A 17,924-nucleotide genomic window follows, 5' to 3' on the forward strand; every position below is an offset into this window, starting at 1 on the left:
CATCACAAGCACGGAAATCGAAACTGTAATCAGAAATGTTCCAGCAAATAAAAGCCCAGGACCAGATGGCTTCACAGCTGAATTCTACCAAAAATTTAGAGAAGAGCTAACACCTATCTTACTCATACTCTTCCAGAAAGTTGCAGAAGGTAAACTTCCAAACTCATTCTATGAGGCCACCATCACCCTAACTCCAAAACCAGACAAAGATGCCACAAAAAAAGAAAACTACAGGCCAATATCACTGATAAGCATAGATGCAAAAATCCTTAACAAAATTCTAGCAAACAGAATCCAACAACATATTAAAAAGATCATACATCATGACCAAGTGGCCTTTATCCCAGGAATACAATATCAATAATTATGCAATATCCACAAATCAATGAATGTAATACACCACATCAACAAATTGAAAGATAAAAACCATACTATTATCTCAATAGATGCAGAAAAATCCTTTGACAAAATTCAACATCGATTTATGATAAAAACTCTCCAGAAAGCAGGGATAGAAGGAACATACCTCAACAAAATAAAAGCTATATATGACAAACCCACAGCAAACATTATCCTCAATGGTGAAAAATTGAAAGCGTTTCCCCTAAAATCAGGAACAAGATAAGGGTGCCCACTCTCACCACTACTATTCAACATAATTTTGGAAGTTTTGGCCACAGCAATCAGAGCAGAAAAAGAAATAAAAGGAATCCAGATACAAAAAGAAGTGAAACTCTAGCTGTTTGCAGATGACATGATCCTCTACATAGAAAACCAATGCCTCAAGACTTCTCTCTCCATTGGATTTCCAGGTGAGAAGACTGGAGTGGGTTGCCATTTCCTCCTCCAGGGGATCTTCCTGACCCAGGGATTGAATCCACATCTCCTACATCGGCAGGTGGATTCTTTACCACTGAGCCACCCGGGAAGTATCTTTGGTATTAGCATCATTCAATTTCCCTCTTCTTTTCTATCCATTAATGTGTCCTTTATTTTAAACCTCCTCAAAAAGCTCTGATAATATTTAGTGAAAAAAAGTAATCTTTAGAGGTTTATGGATAAATTCTTGGAGTATAGTGGGGATTGGCAAAGGATAGCCAGAGGGCAAAGTAGCTTGATATTTATGTTTATAAATAAAGTCTTGTTGGAAGACAGCCATGCTCATTTATTTATGCATTGACCATGGATGCTTTGTGCTATACCAGCATGGTTGTAGCAGAGACTGTATGACTTCAAAACCTAAACTATTTACTATTTGACCCTTTATGAACAAAAATGTCTGCCAACCTACAGGGTGTAGGAATGACATTAGAACTTTTTGATCTGGATTTTTTTGTTTGATGACAACAAATTAAATAATAAAGGCATATTTCTAATCATCTGTTGGGCCAATTTAGAATACTCCCCGTCTTTCTGAAGATTTTGTGTTATGTCATTTTTTAATCTAATTAAAGACAAATGGAATAATGACACTTTACAAATAAAAGCATCATAGGTCTTTAAATAGGTAAAAGTTTTAATAATATTTTTAAACATTTAAAAAGTTTGAATGTATCAACATGCAATTCAGTAGAAAAAAGAGTAGCAGTAAATGCATACTATTTTTTCAGTGCTGATTTTTTGATGCTTTGTTCAATAATAGAGTTATATAATGCTGACTTAAATGGATATTTTTGAATAGAAGTAAAAATACTGCAAATCAGTAATCACAGGAATTCAGACAACAGTGTGGAGAAGGCAATGGCAACCCTCTCCAGTACTCTTGCCTGGACAATCCGATGGAAGGAGGAGCCTGGTAGGCTGCAGTCCATGGGTTCGCTAAGTGTCAGAAACGACTGAGCGTCTTCACTTTCACTTTTCACTTTCATACATTAGAGAAGAAAATGGCAACCCACTCCAGTGTTCTTGCCTGGAGAATCCCAGGGACAGGGGAGCCTGGTGGGCTGCCGTCTATGGGGTCACACAGAGTCAGACACGACTGAAGCAACTTAGCAGCAGCAGCAGCAGCAAATAGTGCATTAAGCTCCAAATCATCTCAATCAGGTGAATTGTTGAATGACACAATCTATAGCTTTCTTCTAATGAGATTTCACCACCTCTTTAGTTTCAGCAAAATATCACTCTTCACATTGATGTTTTAATATGAATTTTATTAACTTTGTATTTTGTATGCATGGGCTTCCCTGATAGCTCAGTTGGTAAAGAATCCACCTGCAATGCAGGAGACTCTGGTTCAATTTCTACATCGGGAAGATCCGTTGGAGAAGGGATAGGTTACCATTCCATATTCTAGAGCTTTGCTTGTGGCTCAACTGGTAAATAATCCGTCTGCAATGCAGGATCTGGGTTTGACCCCTGGATTGGGAAGATCCCTGGAGAAGGGAAAGGCTACCCATTCCAGTATTCTGGCCTGGAGAGCCCCATGTAGTTCATGGGGTCGCAAAGAGTCAGACTCGACTAAGTGACTTTCACTTTGGTGATTAAGAACTGTGAACCGAAGACATTTATACTTAACCTGAGTTTTGTATGTATAAAACTGCTATAGCATTTTTTAAATAGTCAGTATGAGAGTGGTCTCTTACATGAAGAACTGTGCCTTAGTTTGAGAAATGCCTAATGCCCCTGTGTTCAGACCCTAGACAAGCCACTGGAAGAAGCTCATCATACCGCGGGCCTGAGAACTATTTCTCGTAGAGACTATACTTCATAAACAGATCATTGTACACCTGGACATGTCTACTCATTCACTTATTCATTCATTTTTCAAATATTTTTAAACCATTTGCCCTGAACTGGTGTTCTGTGTATTTTGAGAAGTTGGCCACTGAGATTAATAAGATTAAGTTCCTGATCTCAGGTGCATCAAGCCTAGTTTGAAAAACAACACACAAATGTTACTGGATTGATAGTGCTGCCTTGAAAACCCGTGTAAGGCAACCTCACACCTGACTGCAGCCACAAAGTCTTCATGACTTAAAATGGTTTATGTTAGCAAAGAACAATGTTTTGACTTCTTACCATAATACAACCATACTTTCCATGAAGTAAATCCTAGAAAAAGAAGCAGCTGTGAAATGACTTTGTTATATCTTCTGCTGGGTTCACTTCACTTGCACAAATAATTGCACAGGAACCTAGACAAACAGGCTGATAGACACTGAGCAGACAGTTCTTCCCAGTGAGATCCCTGAATCTCTAATAAAATAAATACACAGGAGCCTGATAAACACCACACACATGCCTTTGAAATGAAGCAAGCCTGGTTAATATATTAAGCATCTGAACTTGATTTTCTAAAGACTCTACCAGAAAATTACTAGAGCTAATCAATGCATATAGTAAAGTTGCAGGACATAAAATTAACACAGAGAAATCCCTTGCATTCCTATACACTAACAATGAAAAAACAGAAAGAGAAATTAAGGAAACAATAACATTCACCATTGCAACAAAAAGAATAAAATACTTAGAGGTATATCTACCTAAAGAAACAAAAGATCTATACATAAAAACTATAAAACACTGATGAAAGAAATCAAAGAGGACACAAATAGATGGAGAAATATACCGTGATCATGGATTGAAAGAATCAATACTGTGAAAATGAGTACACTACCCAAAGCAATCTATAGATTCAACTCAATCCCTATCAAGCTACCAATGGTATTGTTCACAGAACCAGAACAAATAATTTCACAATTTGTATGGAAATACAAAAAACCTTGAATAGCCAAAGCAATCTTGAGAAAGAAGAATGGAACTGGAGGAATCAACCTGCCTGACTTCAGGCTCTACTACAAAGCCACAGTCATCAAGACAGTATGGTACTGGCACAAAGACAGAAATATAGATCAATGGAACAGGATAGAAAGCCCAGAGATAAATCCACATACCTATGGACACCTTATCTTCAACAAAGGAGGCAAGAATATACAATGGAAAAAAGACAACCTCTTTAACAAGTGGTGCTGGGAAAACTGGTCAACCGCTTGTAAAAGAATGACTTTCTAAAAAAAAAAAAAAATACTTAGTTGAATTAAAACAAGAATGTGACAAGTGCTATCATCTAAGTATGGTCCAGGGGCTCCAAGGGGGCCTTTCCAGGGAGGTTTACCAAACTCCCTGAGGTTTCTCTCTTTTATTGAAGATTATTACTCAGCCCAAGATTCACCTTGGATCTCTGCCCTCCGCATGCTACCCCCTTGCCCCTATCTCTCTCCCTTTCCCTCTTTTTGCCCACATCTCTCCTTTCTTGTCCAGTGGTCAACACATTTTGAGGTTCCATCTCAATCCCACAGTGAGAGAGTTTTGGTAAACCCCGCCAGTACTGGTGCCTGGAAGCTGCTTCCATGAAGTAAGCTGGGCAGTGTTAGCACTCATCTCATCTGTCTTCCTTATCTCTGTGCTACCTGATGTCCAAGGTCCAAAATTTGTTTCATGTATCTTGTCCAGTTTTCTAGCTGTAAGGTCAACTCTACCTTTAACTCTGAAAAAGGAGTAATGGTAATTATTATTTTTCTTTTTTTTGGCATTTTTACAAATGTGTCATTTTATGATGGTAGGGTATGTAATAATAACCTTATCATTCAACCATACATTATTTGAGAACTGCTGTAGATAAGGTTTCTTCCATGGCATGTTGACTGAGTCTTGGGGATGAACAGAGTTAATTCAGGTAACGAACTCGAGTAGAGCAGGGAGCACTTTCCATTCAGGAGGATCCTTCTCTGATTCATGGGTATCTTGGAGACACATAGAAGGAAGAAATCTCTGACTATCCCATCTAGAAATTGTAAGTGGGGTTTCTTGAGAAGCTAGAGATACCTGTACCATGCAAAAAATAATGGAAGTAATTATAGTTTGCCTAAGCACTGTTATGTTTAGGACTCTCTTCTTAGGGTCCTGTCCCATTCTCTTGTATGTACCCCACAAGCTATTATCAGGAGAAACAGGTCAGAACGGACTGTGGTGCAATTTTCACATCACCACCAGAGGGCGGGGTTTCCTTCAGATGCCGTTCCTCTTGTGTTCAGAAGCCGGTTTGACTTGCTTACTCTGTAGCCACAAGACGGAATACTGCTATGGTGCAGAAAGGGGCTCTCCGTTTCTGAGTGAGGAGCTTCTGTAACATCCAGGTGGAGACTAGATTCGTTAGACTGGTGTATTCCAGGGAACAAACACCGTTTTCTTTTGCCAGCATGCATTCTGTCACTCACTCAGTTCTTCTGATCATCTTAATATTCAGTAAGTAACATTTTATTCTAAAGCTTAATGATTTTTCACTTTCTTATAACTGTAGGTAAGTTTTGTTTTTCTTCTCTGACTGAAAACTCCTCTCCTGTGCATTTCTATCATAACAAAGTGATTTTCTTGTAGGAGGGACCAATGGTGACTCAGTGAACCAGACAGAAGGCCCAGTGACTGTCTCAGAGGGGGCTCTCATGACCCTGAACTGCACTTACCAGACTGCTGGTTCAGCTCTCTATCTGTTCTGGTACGTTAAGCATCTCAACAAAGCTCCTCAACTCCTCCTGGAGGGCTCGACGACAAACCAGAAGCCCGAGCATGAAGGTTTTCAGGCCACTCTTGTTAAGAAGGACAGCTCCTTCCACCTGCAGAAACAGGCAGTGCAAGCATCAGACTCGGCTGTGTACTACTGTGCTCTGAGGGACACAGTGATGGAGGGCTGCAGGGGGAGCTGAGCACAAACCCAGATGCAGATGGAGCTCCTAGTGTGGGCAGCCCCGGAAGGGGGTGTTGTTTCTCTTTCAGAGGTACTGTCAAAGCACTCCCAGCTCTGATACTCTGAGCCAAGGACCTTGGAATTGTTGGATTGCCCGACAGAGGAATCTGGGGCAGGACAGTTCAAAAAGGAACCTAAGCGCTTTTCTCCAGAAATGCCTGTTTTCAGCCTATCCACATGCCCCCAGATGGCATAGAATCCCTTAAAGTGACATTAACTCTTCAACAACAATTCAGATTATACATGCTGAAATATTTCACAATGTGTTAATGAAAATTCCAGGGCTCATTGTTGATGGACGACTGTGTGATCTGGAAGCTAGTCTCTGGTTTGTAAAATTCAGGCCAAGATAGTGTATCCTGCTGAGTTTCACCTGCAGACACTCCATCTTCAGTGACTGGAGCTTTATTCTCTCTTTCCTTGACTTTTCCATCCCTTCTGGTTGCTCCAGAAATGCTGCTACCTAAGTAAATTCCAAGAGGAATTTACTGACAAGTTTCTGACAAGGTATTCCTTCTGTCAAGGGCCCTGTGGATCAGAGCAGCCCACTCTGTAAATATTGCAGGTGTTGTGTGTATTGTTTGTATTCATACTGGGTGCAGGACATTATATTTGCTAATAACCTCATCTCAGGGAAATGAATGCCAAAGAATGTTCAAATTACCATACAGTTGCACTCATTTCACATGTTAGCAAGATTATGTTCAAAATCCTTCAAGCTATGCCTCAGCAGTACATGAACCAAGAATTTCAGATGTAGAAGCTGGGTTTAGAAAAGGCTGAGGTACCAGAGCAGATCCAATATCTGCTGGATCACAGCAAAAACAAGGGAATTAAAAAAAAAGTCTACTTCTGCTTCACTGACTACGCTAAAGCCTTTGACTGTGTGGATCACAACAAACTGTGGAAAATTCTTAAAGAGATGGGGATGCCCAAGAAAGCTGTATGCAGGACAAGAAGCAACAGTTAGTACTGCACATGGAACAATGGACTGGTTCAAAATTGGGAAAGGAGTACATCAAGGTTATATATTGTCACCCTGCTTATTTAACTTATATGTGGAGTACATCAGGTGAAATGCAGGGCTGGATGACTCAAAAGCTGGAATCAAGATTGCCAGGGGAAATATCAACAACCTCAGATATGCAGATGACACCACTCTGATGGCAGAAAGTGAAAAGAAACTAAAGAACATCTTGATGCAGGTGAAAGAGGAGAGTGAAAAAGCTGGATTAAAACTCAACATTAAAAAAAAAAAAACTAAGATTACAGTATTCAGTCCCATCATTTTATGGCAAATAGATGGGGAAAATGTGGAAACAGTAACAGATTTAATTTTCTTGGGCTTCAAAATCACTGCAAATGGCGACTGCAGCCATGAAATTAAAAGATGCTTCCTCCTTGGAAGAAAAGATATGACCAACCTAGACAGCATGTTAAAAAGCAGAGACATTACTTTACCAGCAAATGTCCATATAGTAAGAGCTATGGTTTTCCCAGTAATCATGAATGGATGTGAGAGTTGAACCCTAAAGAAAGCTGAATGCCAAAGAATTGATGCTTTCTAGCTGTGGTGTTGGAAAAGACTCTCAAGAGTCCCTTGGACAGCAAGGAGATCAAACCAGTCCATCCTAAAGGATATCAACCATGAATGTTCATTGGAAGGACTGATGGGAAGCTGCAGTTCCAATATTTTGGCCACCTGATGTGAAGAACCAATTCACTAGAGGAGACCCTGATGCTAGGAAAGATTGAGGGCAAGAGGATAAGGAGGTGACAGAGGATAAGATGGTTGGATGGCATCACTGACTCAATGGACGTGAGTTTAGCAAACTCTGGGAGATAGTGAAGGACAGGGAAGGACACATACCTGTAACATTTACAGAGTGAGCTGCTCTGAGCCACAGGGCCCTTCAGAAGGAATATCTTGTCCGGAAGCTCTCCTCTTGGAACTTACTTAGGCAGCAGCATTTCTGGGGCAACAAGAAGAGATGGAAAAGTCAAGGAAAGAAAGAATAAAGCTCCTGGCATGCTACAGTTCATGGGATGGTAAAGAGTCAGACATGACCTAGGGACTCAACGACAACAAAAACAGGGAAAATTAATTCATCAATCAGTCATATTTCAGACACATGGAAAGAGTGTTTATGCACTCTTACAATAAGCTATCTTGGCAGCAGAGTGAGCTTTTTCACCTGCTCAAGAAACTGGGAGAAAGTATCACCCACTCCCAAAGCAGGAACGTTTCCACACTCCTCTGCTCATGAGCGGGATGCGGAGCCACTGTGATCCCTGATCTGCGTCTCTGATACAATCATGCCATCTGCAACTTTGAGGACCAGACTTTCTGGCAGGACAGTGGTGGGCACACAGGTGGGAAGAGATGGATGTTTTACTGCTGGGCAGTCTATGAGATGTGGCCATAATACTGAATCATTGTCATTTCATAATTTATAGGCATGCGTGATTTGCTAAGTTTTGTCTGACTCTTTCCGACCCCATGGACTGTAGCCCACCAGGCTCCTCTGTCCATGGAATTTTCCAGGCAAGAATACTGGAGTGGGTTGCTATTCCCTTCTCCTGGGGATCTTTCTCACCCAGGGATCAAACCCTCATCTCCCCAATTGGCAGGCAGATTATTTATCACTTAGCACCTGGGAAGCTCAATTTATAGACACAACTACTTATATGCAGTTTAATAGTTATAGTAGTTTTATGGTCTTGGCAGATGTAGTCACCATCGTCACTTAGGGTGGATCTGGATACCCACCTGAAGGTAAGCACTGCCTTCCTCCCTAACATCCTAGAGTCCTGCACACTGGGGGCTGGCCACCTGTGCCCTGGGGGTTCAGCATCTTAATAAACAGGCCCAGAAATGGAGAGGGAGATGAAAGAACAAAAATAAATCTTAATGGTGGGAAAATAAAAGTATTCTAGCTGGTTTTATTTCCCTGGTAGTAACTGCTTCAGTTCTCTGCTTTTGGTCTGATCCCTCATTTCACGTACTGGGGGCCAGGCTTGTCGGAGTACAGACAGGGCATAGGATTTTTTTTTTTTTTTTGCTCACCTGCTCCTCAATCAACTGAATGCCATTTGAGGTAGGAAATGTTTTCCACATTGTAGACAACCCTGCAAATTTCCAGAATGAATGTTGGAGGGATTCCTGAAAATGCACAAGAGTTTAAGACAATCTAGGTGATCTGCTGAGCCAGAGAGCCTGCCAGCATGATAACTTCAACTCAAGATTCTCATTTTAGGGAGAGTCTTGGTTCAGTGACTGGGGCTCTGCACTCACATTGCTGGAGGCCCAGGTTCGATCCCTGGTCAGGGAACTAGATCCCACAAGCCTAAACTAAGACCTGGCGCAGACAAAAGAACAAAACAAGCAAAAAGAACAGCTCAGCATCAGACGTGCATTAAAAATGATCCCAGTTTTGGTAAGAACTAACAAAGTTCATTTTAACTGGTGAGAAAATCTCAGTAGTGAAAAAAGGCACATTTGAAGAAGACTGTTCTTGAGTTCAGCTGACTTAGTCACAGCCGTTGTTACTGGACTGACAACACTGAGAGCCCGTGTAAGGCACCCTCACAGCTGTCTGCAGCCACAATGTCCCCAAGCCTTAAAATGGTTTATGTCACCAAAGAACAATGTTTTGACTTCTTACCATATTATAGTTAGACTTTGCATAAAGTAAACCCAATCCTAGAGGAAAGAACAAGCTATGAAATGACCCCATTAAATCTTCTGCTGGGTTCACTTCACTAGCACAAATAATTGCACAGGGAACTAGACAAACAGGCTGACAGACACTGAGCAAACAGTTCTTTCCACTGAGATTCCTGAATCCCTAATAAACAAACAGAAGACAGATAAATACCACACACGTGCCTCTGGAATGAAGAGTGTCTGGCTAATATATTAAGCATCTAAACTTGACATTCTAAAAAAAATACTTAGTTGAATTAAAGCAAGAATGTGACAGGAGGTAAAAAGATGATTCAAGAACCAGATTACCTAAGTAAGGTCACCTGTGCCTCATGAGGCTAAAGGTGTAAGGTTGCTGTCACCCAGGATGGTCCAACTCCCCACCACTCTCCCCCCCAAACCCTGCCTTGCACTTATTTCTCTTTTTCTCTCGTTTTTGTCAACATTCCTCCCCTCTGGTACAGAGGTCCACAAGTTTTAGGTATTTCAGGATCTCCATTCTTCTATTCTGTCTCAATCCCACAGAGAGACAGCTGCACTATTTTTGGTAAATCCCTCATGCACTGGTGCCTAGAAACTGCCTCCATGAAGAAAGCTGGGCAATGTTAGCTCATCTCACCTGTTTTCCTTATCTCTGTGCTACCTGATGTTCAAGGTCCAAAAATAGTTTTCTAGTTGGAAGATCAACTCTACTGTTATCAGTGAAAAAGAAGTCACATATTTTATTTTTATTGTGTTTTACAAATCTGTCATTCCATGATAAATCAGGATAATAACCTTATCATTTAACTACACGTTATTTGACACCTGCCTTAGGAAAAATTTTCTCCACGGCATGTTGACAGAGCCAACATGAATATAACTACTTCAGAGAAATGACTTGGGGAGAGGAGGAAGCACTTTCCATACAGAGGGATCGTTCTCTGACCCATGGGAATCAGAGACATACGCGAGAAGAAACCTCTGACTATTCCATCTAGAAATTATAACTGGGGTTTCTTGTGAAGCTAGAGATACCTGTGCCATGCAAAAAAATATGGAAGTAATAATAGAATATTTCCCTAAGCACGCTTATGTTTAGGACTCTCTTCCTAGGGTCCTGTCCCATTCTCTTGCATGTAATCCCACAAGCTGTTATCAGGAGAAAGAGGTCAGACTCCACTGTGGTGCAATTCTCATAACCACCACCAGAGGGCGGGCTTCCTTCAGATGTGGTTCCTCGTGTTCAGGAGCTGGTTTGACTTGCCTACTTTGTAGCCACAAGACAGAATATTGGTGCTGTACAGAAAGGGGTTCTCCGTTTCTGAGAGAGGAGCTTCTGAAATATCCAGATGGAGACTAGATTCGTTAGACTGGTATATTCCAGGGAACAAGGACCGTTTTCTTCCGCGAGCATGCATTCTGTCACTCAGTTCTGATCATCTTAATATTCAGTAAGTAGCATTTTATTCTAAATGTTAATGATTTTTCACTTTCCTAAAACTGTAGATAAGTTTTATTTTTCTTCTCTGACTGAAAACTCCTCTCCTGTACATTTCTATCATAACAAAGTGATTTTCTTGTAGGAGGGACCAGTGGTGACTCAGTGAACCAGACAGAAGGCCCAGTGACTGTCTCAGAGGGGGCTCTCATGACCCTGAACTGCACTTACCAGACTGCTGGTTTTGCTGCCTATCTTTTCTGGTATGTCCAGCATCTCAGCAAAGCTCCTCAACTCCTCCTGAAGGGCTTAACAGCAGACAAGAAGGTAGAGCATGAAGGCTTTCAGGCCACTCTTGTTAAGAGAGACAGCTCCTTCCACCTGCAGAAACAGACAGTGCAAGCATCAGACTCGGCTGTGTACTACTGTGCTCTGAGGGACACAGTGATGGAGGGCTGCAGGGGGAGCTGAGCGCAAACCCAGATGCAGATGGGGCTCCGGCTGCGGGCAGCCCCAGAAGGGGGTGTTGTGTCTCTCTCCAGTGTGCTATGCTAGAGGTCTTGTCAAAGCTCTTCCAGGTCTGCTCCTCAGAGCCAACTGGACCTAGAAATTCTTGGGTTGCCTTACAGAGAGGAATCTGGGGCAGGACAGTTCAAAAAGGAACCTAAGCGCTTTTCGCCAGAAATGCCTGTTTTCAGCCCATCCACATGCCCCCAGATGGCATAGAATCCCTTAAGGTGACATTAACTCTTCGATGACAATTCAGATTATATATGCTGAAATATTCCACAATGTGTTAATGAAAATTCCAAGGCACATTGTTAATGGATGACTGTGCAACCTGGAAGCTAGTCTCTGGTTTTTAAAATTCAGGCCAAGATTGTGTATCCTGCTGAGCTTCACCTGCAGACACTCCATCTTCAGTGACTGGAGCTTTAATCTCTCTTTCCTTGACTTTTCCATCCCTTCTGGTTGCTCCAAAAATGCTACTGCCTAAGTAAGTTCCAGGAGGAGAACTTCCTGAAAAGATATTCCTTCTGTCAAGGGCCCTGTGGATCAGAGCAGCCCTTTCTGTAAATATTGCAGGTGTTGTGTGTATTGTTTGTATTTAAACTGGGTACAGGATATTCTCTTTGCTAATAACCTCATCTCAGGGAAATGAATGCCAAAGAATGTTCAAATTATCATACAATTGCACTCATTTCACATGTTAGCAAGATTATGCTCAAAATCCTTGAAGCTATGCTTCAGCAGTACATGAATCAAGAACTTCAGATGTACAAGCTGAGTTTAGAAAAGGCAGAGGAACCAGAGATCAAATTACCAACAGCCACTGGATCACAGGAAAAAGCAAGGGAATTAAAAAAAGTCTACTTCTGCTTCACTGACTATGCTAAATCCTTTGACTGTGTGGATCACAACAAACTGTGGCAATTTCTAAAGAGATGGAAATACCCAAGAAACCTGTATGCAGGACAAGAAGCAACAGTTAGTACTGCACATGGAATAATGGACTGGTTCAAATTTGGAAAAGGAGTAGGTCAAGGCTATATATTGTCACCCTCCTTATGTAACTTATATGTGGAGTACATTAGGTGAAATGCAGGGCTGGATAACTTACAAGCTGGAATCAAGATTGCCAGGAGAAATATCAACAACCTCAGATATGCAGATGACACCACTCTAATGGCAGAAAGCAAAGAGAAGCTAAAGAGCCTCTTGATGAGGGTGAAAGAGGAGAGTGAAAAAGCTGGATTAAAACTCAACATTCAAAAAACTGAGATTATGACATCTGGTGGTAAATAGATGGGGAAAAAGTGGAAACAATGACACATTTTATTTTCTTGGGCTCCAAAGTCACTGCAGATGGTGACTGCATTCATAAAATTAAAAGACTCTTGATCCTTGGAAGAAAAGATATGACAGCCCTAGACAGTGTATTAAAAAGCAGACACATTACTTTGCCGACAAAGGTCCCTATAGTCAGAGCTATGGTTTACCCAGTAATCATGTATGAATGTGAAAGTTGGACCATAAAGAAGGCTGAACGCTGAAGAATTGATGCTTTTGAACTGTGGTTTTGGAGAAGATTCTTGAGAGTCTCTTGGACTGCAAGGTGATCAAAGCAGTCAATCCTAAAGGATATCGACCCTGAACTCATTGGAAGGACTGATGCTGAAGCTATAAGTTCCAATATTTTGGCCACCTGATGTGAAGAACCAATTCACTGGAGAAGACCCTGATGCTGGGAAAGATTGAGATCAAGAGGATAAGGAGGTGACAGAGGATAAGATGGTTGGATGGCATCACTGACTCAATGGACAGGAGTTTGAGCAAATTCTGGGAGCTCGTGAAGGACAGGGAAGCCTGACGTGCTGCAGTTCCTGGGGTCGTAAAGAGTCAGACATGGCCTAGGGACTGAACAACAGCACAAGCAGGGGAAATTAATTCATCAGTCAGTCATACTTCAGACACGTGGGGGACATCTTTATGTTCTCTTACAATAGGCTGTCTTGACAGAGGAGTGGGCTTTTCACCTGCTCAGGAGACTAGGAGAAATTACCACCCACTCAGCGAGCGGGAGCATCTCCACACCCCTCTGCTCATGAGCGGAATGCGGAGCCACTCTGGTCCCTGCTCTGTGTCCCTGCTACAGTCGTGCCCATTGACAGAGAGTCCCTCATCTTCTCAGGCTGAACTCCTGTCTGCAACTTCCGGGAGCAGACTTTCTGGAAGGACAGTAGTGGGCACAGCAGATGGGCAGAGATGGATGTTTTACTGCTGGGCAGTCTGTGAGGTGTGGCCAGGACACTGAATCTTGTCATTTCATAATTTACAGGCCTGTGTGTATTGTGTCTGGTGCTCAGTTGCTAAGTGGCATCCGACTCTCTGCCATCCTGTGGACTGTAGCTGCCAGGCTCCCCTGTCCCTGGAATTTTCCAGGCAAGAATACTGGAGTGGGTTGCTATTTTCTCCTCCAGGGGATCTTCCTGACGCAGGGATGGAACTCTCATCTCCTCAATCGGCCGGCAGATTCTTTACTGCTGAGCTACTGGGGAAACCCAATTTATAGACACAACTACTTAAATGCAGAGTTTAATAGTTACAGTAGTTTTATGGTCTTGGCAGATGTACTCACCATCGTCACTTAGGGTGGGTCTGGACACCCACCTGAAGGTAAGAGCTGCCTTCCTCCCTGGCATCCTAGAGGCCTGCACACTGGGTGCTGGCCACCTGTGCCCTGGGGGTTCAGCATCTTAATAAAGAGGCCTAGAAATGGAGAGGGAGATGAAAGAACAAAAATAAATCTTAACGGTGGGGAGAAAAGTATTCTAGCAAGTTTAATTTCCCTGGTGGTAACTGCATCAGCTCTCTATTTTCAGTCTGTTCCCTCACTTCATGTATTGGGGTCCAGGCTAGTGGGAGTACAGACAGGGCATAGGATTTTTTTTTTTTTTTTTTTTTTTTGCTTACCTGCTTCTCAATCAATTGAAAGCAATTTGAGATAGGAATTGTATCTGATTTTGGTTTTCACATTGCAGACAACCTTGTACATTTCCAGAATGAATGCTGGAAGCTAGGGATTCCTGAAAATGCACAAGAGTTTAAGAGAATCTAGGTGATCTGCTGAGCCAGAGAGTCCTGCCAGCATGATAACTTCAACTCAAGATTCTCATTTTAGGTGGAGGGTTGGTTCAGTGAGTAGGACTCTGCACTCACATTGCTGGAGGCCCAGGTTCGATCCCTGGTCAGGGAACTGGATCCCACAAGCCTAACCTAAGACCTGGCGCAGACAAAAAACAAGCAAAAAGAACAACTCAGCAAACAGTTGTGCATTAAAAATGATCCCAGCTTTGGTAAGAACTAACAAAATTCATTTTAACTGGTGAGAAAATCTCTGTAGAGATTTGAAGAAGCCTGTTCTTGAGTTCCGGAGAAGGCACTGGCTCCCCACTCCAGTGCTCTTGCCTGGAAAATCCCATGGACAGAGGAGCCTGGTGGGCTGCAGTCCATGGGGTCGCTAAGGGCCGGACACGACTGTGCAACTTCACTTTCACTTTTCACTTTCATGCACTGGAGAAGGAAATGGCAGCCCGCTCCAGTGCTCTTGCCTGGAGAATCCCAGGGACAGAGGAGCCGGCTGGGCTGCCGTCTATGGGGTCACATAGAGTCGGACACGACTGAAGCGACTTAGCAGCAGCAGCAGCAGCAGCAGCAGTTCTTGAGTTCAACTGACTTAGTCACAACCATTGTTCCTGGATTGACAGCACTGCCCTGAGAGCCCATGTAAGGCGACCTCACAGCTGTCTGCAGCCACAGTGTTTCCATGCCTTAACATGGTTTATGTCAGCAAAGAACGATGTTTTGACTTCTTGCCATAATATAATCAGACTTTGCATAAAATAAACCCAATCCTGAGGAAAGAACAAGCTATGTAATGACCCCATTAAACCTTCTGCTGGGTTCACTTCACTAGCACAAATAATTGCACAGGGAACTAGACAAACAGGCTGACAGACACTGAGCAAACAGTTCTTTCTATTGAGATTCTTGAATCCCTAATAAATAAACAGAAGAGAGATAAAACCACACACCTGCCTCTGGTATGAAGAGTGCCTGGCTAATATATTAAGCATCTAAACTTGACATTCTAAAAAAAATACTTAGTTGAATTAAAGCAAGAATGTGACAAGAGGTAAAAAGATGTTTCAAGAACCAGGTTTCCTAAGTAAGGTCACCCGTCCCTCATGAGATTGAAGGTGTAAGGTGGCTGTCCTCCAAGTAGGGTCCAGGCCCCAAAGGAGGCCCCTTCAGGGAGGTTTACCAGACCCACTGAATCTTCTCTGTTTAGTTACAGATCAGTACTCAGTCCAAGATTCACAGTGACTCCTCCCCCCACCCCTTTGCCCTCATCTCTCTCCCTATCTCTCTTTTGCCAACGTCCCTCTTCTCTGGTACACTGGTCCACAAAGTACTAGGTTCCTCAGGATCCCCAAAATATTATTCCATCTCACAGTGAGTCAGTTGGGCCATTTTTGCTAAACCCCTCATGCACTGGTGCCTAGAAGCTGCCTCCATGAAGAAAGCTGGGCAACGTCCTGGTTCATCTCATCTGTTTTCCTTACCTCTGTGCTACCTGATGTCCAAGATCCACAACTTGTCTCATATATTTTGTCCAGTTTGCTAGTTGGAAGGTCGACTCTACCTTTATCAGTGAAAAGAAGTAACAGCAATTTATTTTTTAATTTTACAAATATGACATTTTATGATGGATAGGGGTAATAACCTGCTCATTTAACCACACATTAGGTGAGATCTGCCTTAAATGATCAGGTGGCTCAGATGTGTAAAGAATCCACCTGCAATGTGGGAGCTGCAGGAGACTCTGGCTCAATCCCTGTGTTGGGAAGATCCCCTGGAGGAGGGCATGGCAAGCCACTCTAGTATTCGTGCCTGAAAAATCCCATGGACGGAGGAGCCTGGCAGGCTGTAGTCTCTAGGGCCACAAAGAGTCAGACACGACTGAGTGACTGAGCCCAGCACAGGGCACAGGGATCATTCATTCACCTGATCGTTCAGCCACACCTTGTTTGAGACTTGACTTAGATAATGTTTCCAACATTATGTAACATTCCAACATTCCAGCAGCATGTTGGCTGTGCCTTGGGGATGAATAGAGCTAATTCAGGTGAAGGTCTTGGGGAGAGGAGGGAGCACTTTCCATGCAGAGGGGTCCTTTTCTGACCCATGGGAATTATGGAGACATATGTAAAGAAGAAACCCTCCGACTATTCCTCCTAAAAATTGTTCACTGGCATTCTTTGCAAAGCTAGTGATATCATACCACACAGAAAATAATGGATGTAATAATGGAACGTTTCCCAAAGCATGTTTGTGTTTAGGGCTCTCCTCTTAGAGTTCCGTCCCATTCTCCTGTGTGTACCCCACAAACTCTCATCAGGAGGACTAGGTCAGGAGTAGGTCAGGATGAGGAGAGTGAAAAAGCTGGCTTTAAACTAAGCATTGAAAAACTAAGATCACGGCATCCAGGCCCATCACTTCATGGCGAATAGATGGGGAAACAATGGAAACAGTGAGAGACTTTATTTTCTAGGGCTCCAAAATCACTGCCAATTGTGACTGCAGACATGAAATTAAAAGACACTTGCTCCTTGGAAGAAAAGCTATGACCAACCTAGACAGCATATTAAAAAGCAGAGACATTACTTTGCTGACAAAGGTCCATATAGTCAAATCTATGGTTTTTCCTGTAGTCATGTATGGATGTGAGAGTTGGACCAAAAAGGAAAGCTGAGCGCCGCAGAATTGATGCTTTGAGCTACGGTGTTCAAAAGAGAATCCCTTGGCTCTTGAGAGCCCCTTTGACTGCAAGGAGATCAAACCTGTCAGTCCTAAAAGAAATCAGTTCTGAATATTCACTGGAAGGACTGATGTTGAAGTTGAAGCTCCAATACTTTGGCCACCTGATGGGATGAGCTGGCTTATCAGAAAAGACCCTGATGCTGGGAAAGAGTGAAGGCAGGAGGAGAAGGGGATGCCAGAAGATGAGATGGTTGGATGGCATCACCAACTCAATGGACATGGGTCTGAGCAAGCTCCGGGAGCTGGTGTTGGACAGGGAAGCCTGGCCTACTGCTGTCCATCGGGTTGCAAAGAGTTGGACACGACTGAGCTACTGAACTGAACTGAGGTCAGACATGACTGTGGTGTAATCTTTAAGATCACCACCAGAGGGCGGGGCTTCCTTCAAATGCGATTCCTTTTTGTATTCAGGAGCTGGCTTGACTTGCTTCCTCTGTAGCCACAAGACAGATGACTGCTGCTGTGCAGAAAGGGGTCCCCATTTTCTGAGTGAGGAGCTTCTGTAACATCCAGCTGAAGACTACCTTTGATAGATTTGATGTTTCAGGGAACAAGGACTGTCGCCAGAATGTTTTCTGCCACTCACTCAGTTCTGGTCATCTTCTTAATACTTGGTAAGTAGCATTTTATCCTAAAATGATTTCTCATTTTCCTATGATAACAGGTAAATT

General features: G+C 42.7%; 2 gene segments (V, D, J or C); both read left to right on the forward strand.

Annotated features, from left to right (window-relative positions):
• The first annotated feature begins 5,093 nt into the window (after positions 1-5,093).
• Positions 5,094-5,718, forward strand: LOC122704641. The segment is given in 2 exon segments: positions 5,094-5,244; positions 5,377-5,718. Coding segments are annotated over 2 exon segments (372 nt in total).
• Positions 5,719-17,750: 12,032 nt separating this feature from the next.
• Positions 17,751-17,924, forward strand: part of LOC122704630 — a 42,599-nt gene continuing 42,425 nt past the window's right edge. The window contains exon 1 of the V gene segment in view: positions 17,751-17,867.

The sequence above is a fragment of the Cervus elaphus genome, chromosome 12 (assembly GCF_910594005.1).
Source record: "Cervus elaphus chromosome 12, mCerEla1.1, whole genome shotgun sequence".
NCBI classification, from domain to species: Eukaryota; Metazoa; Chordata; class Mammalia; order Artiodactyla; family Cervidae; genus Cervus; species Cervus elaphus.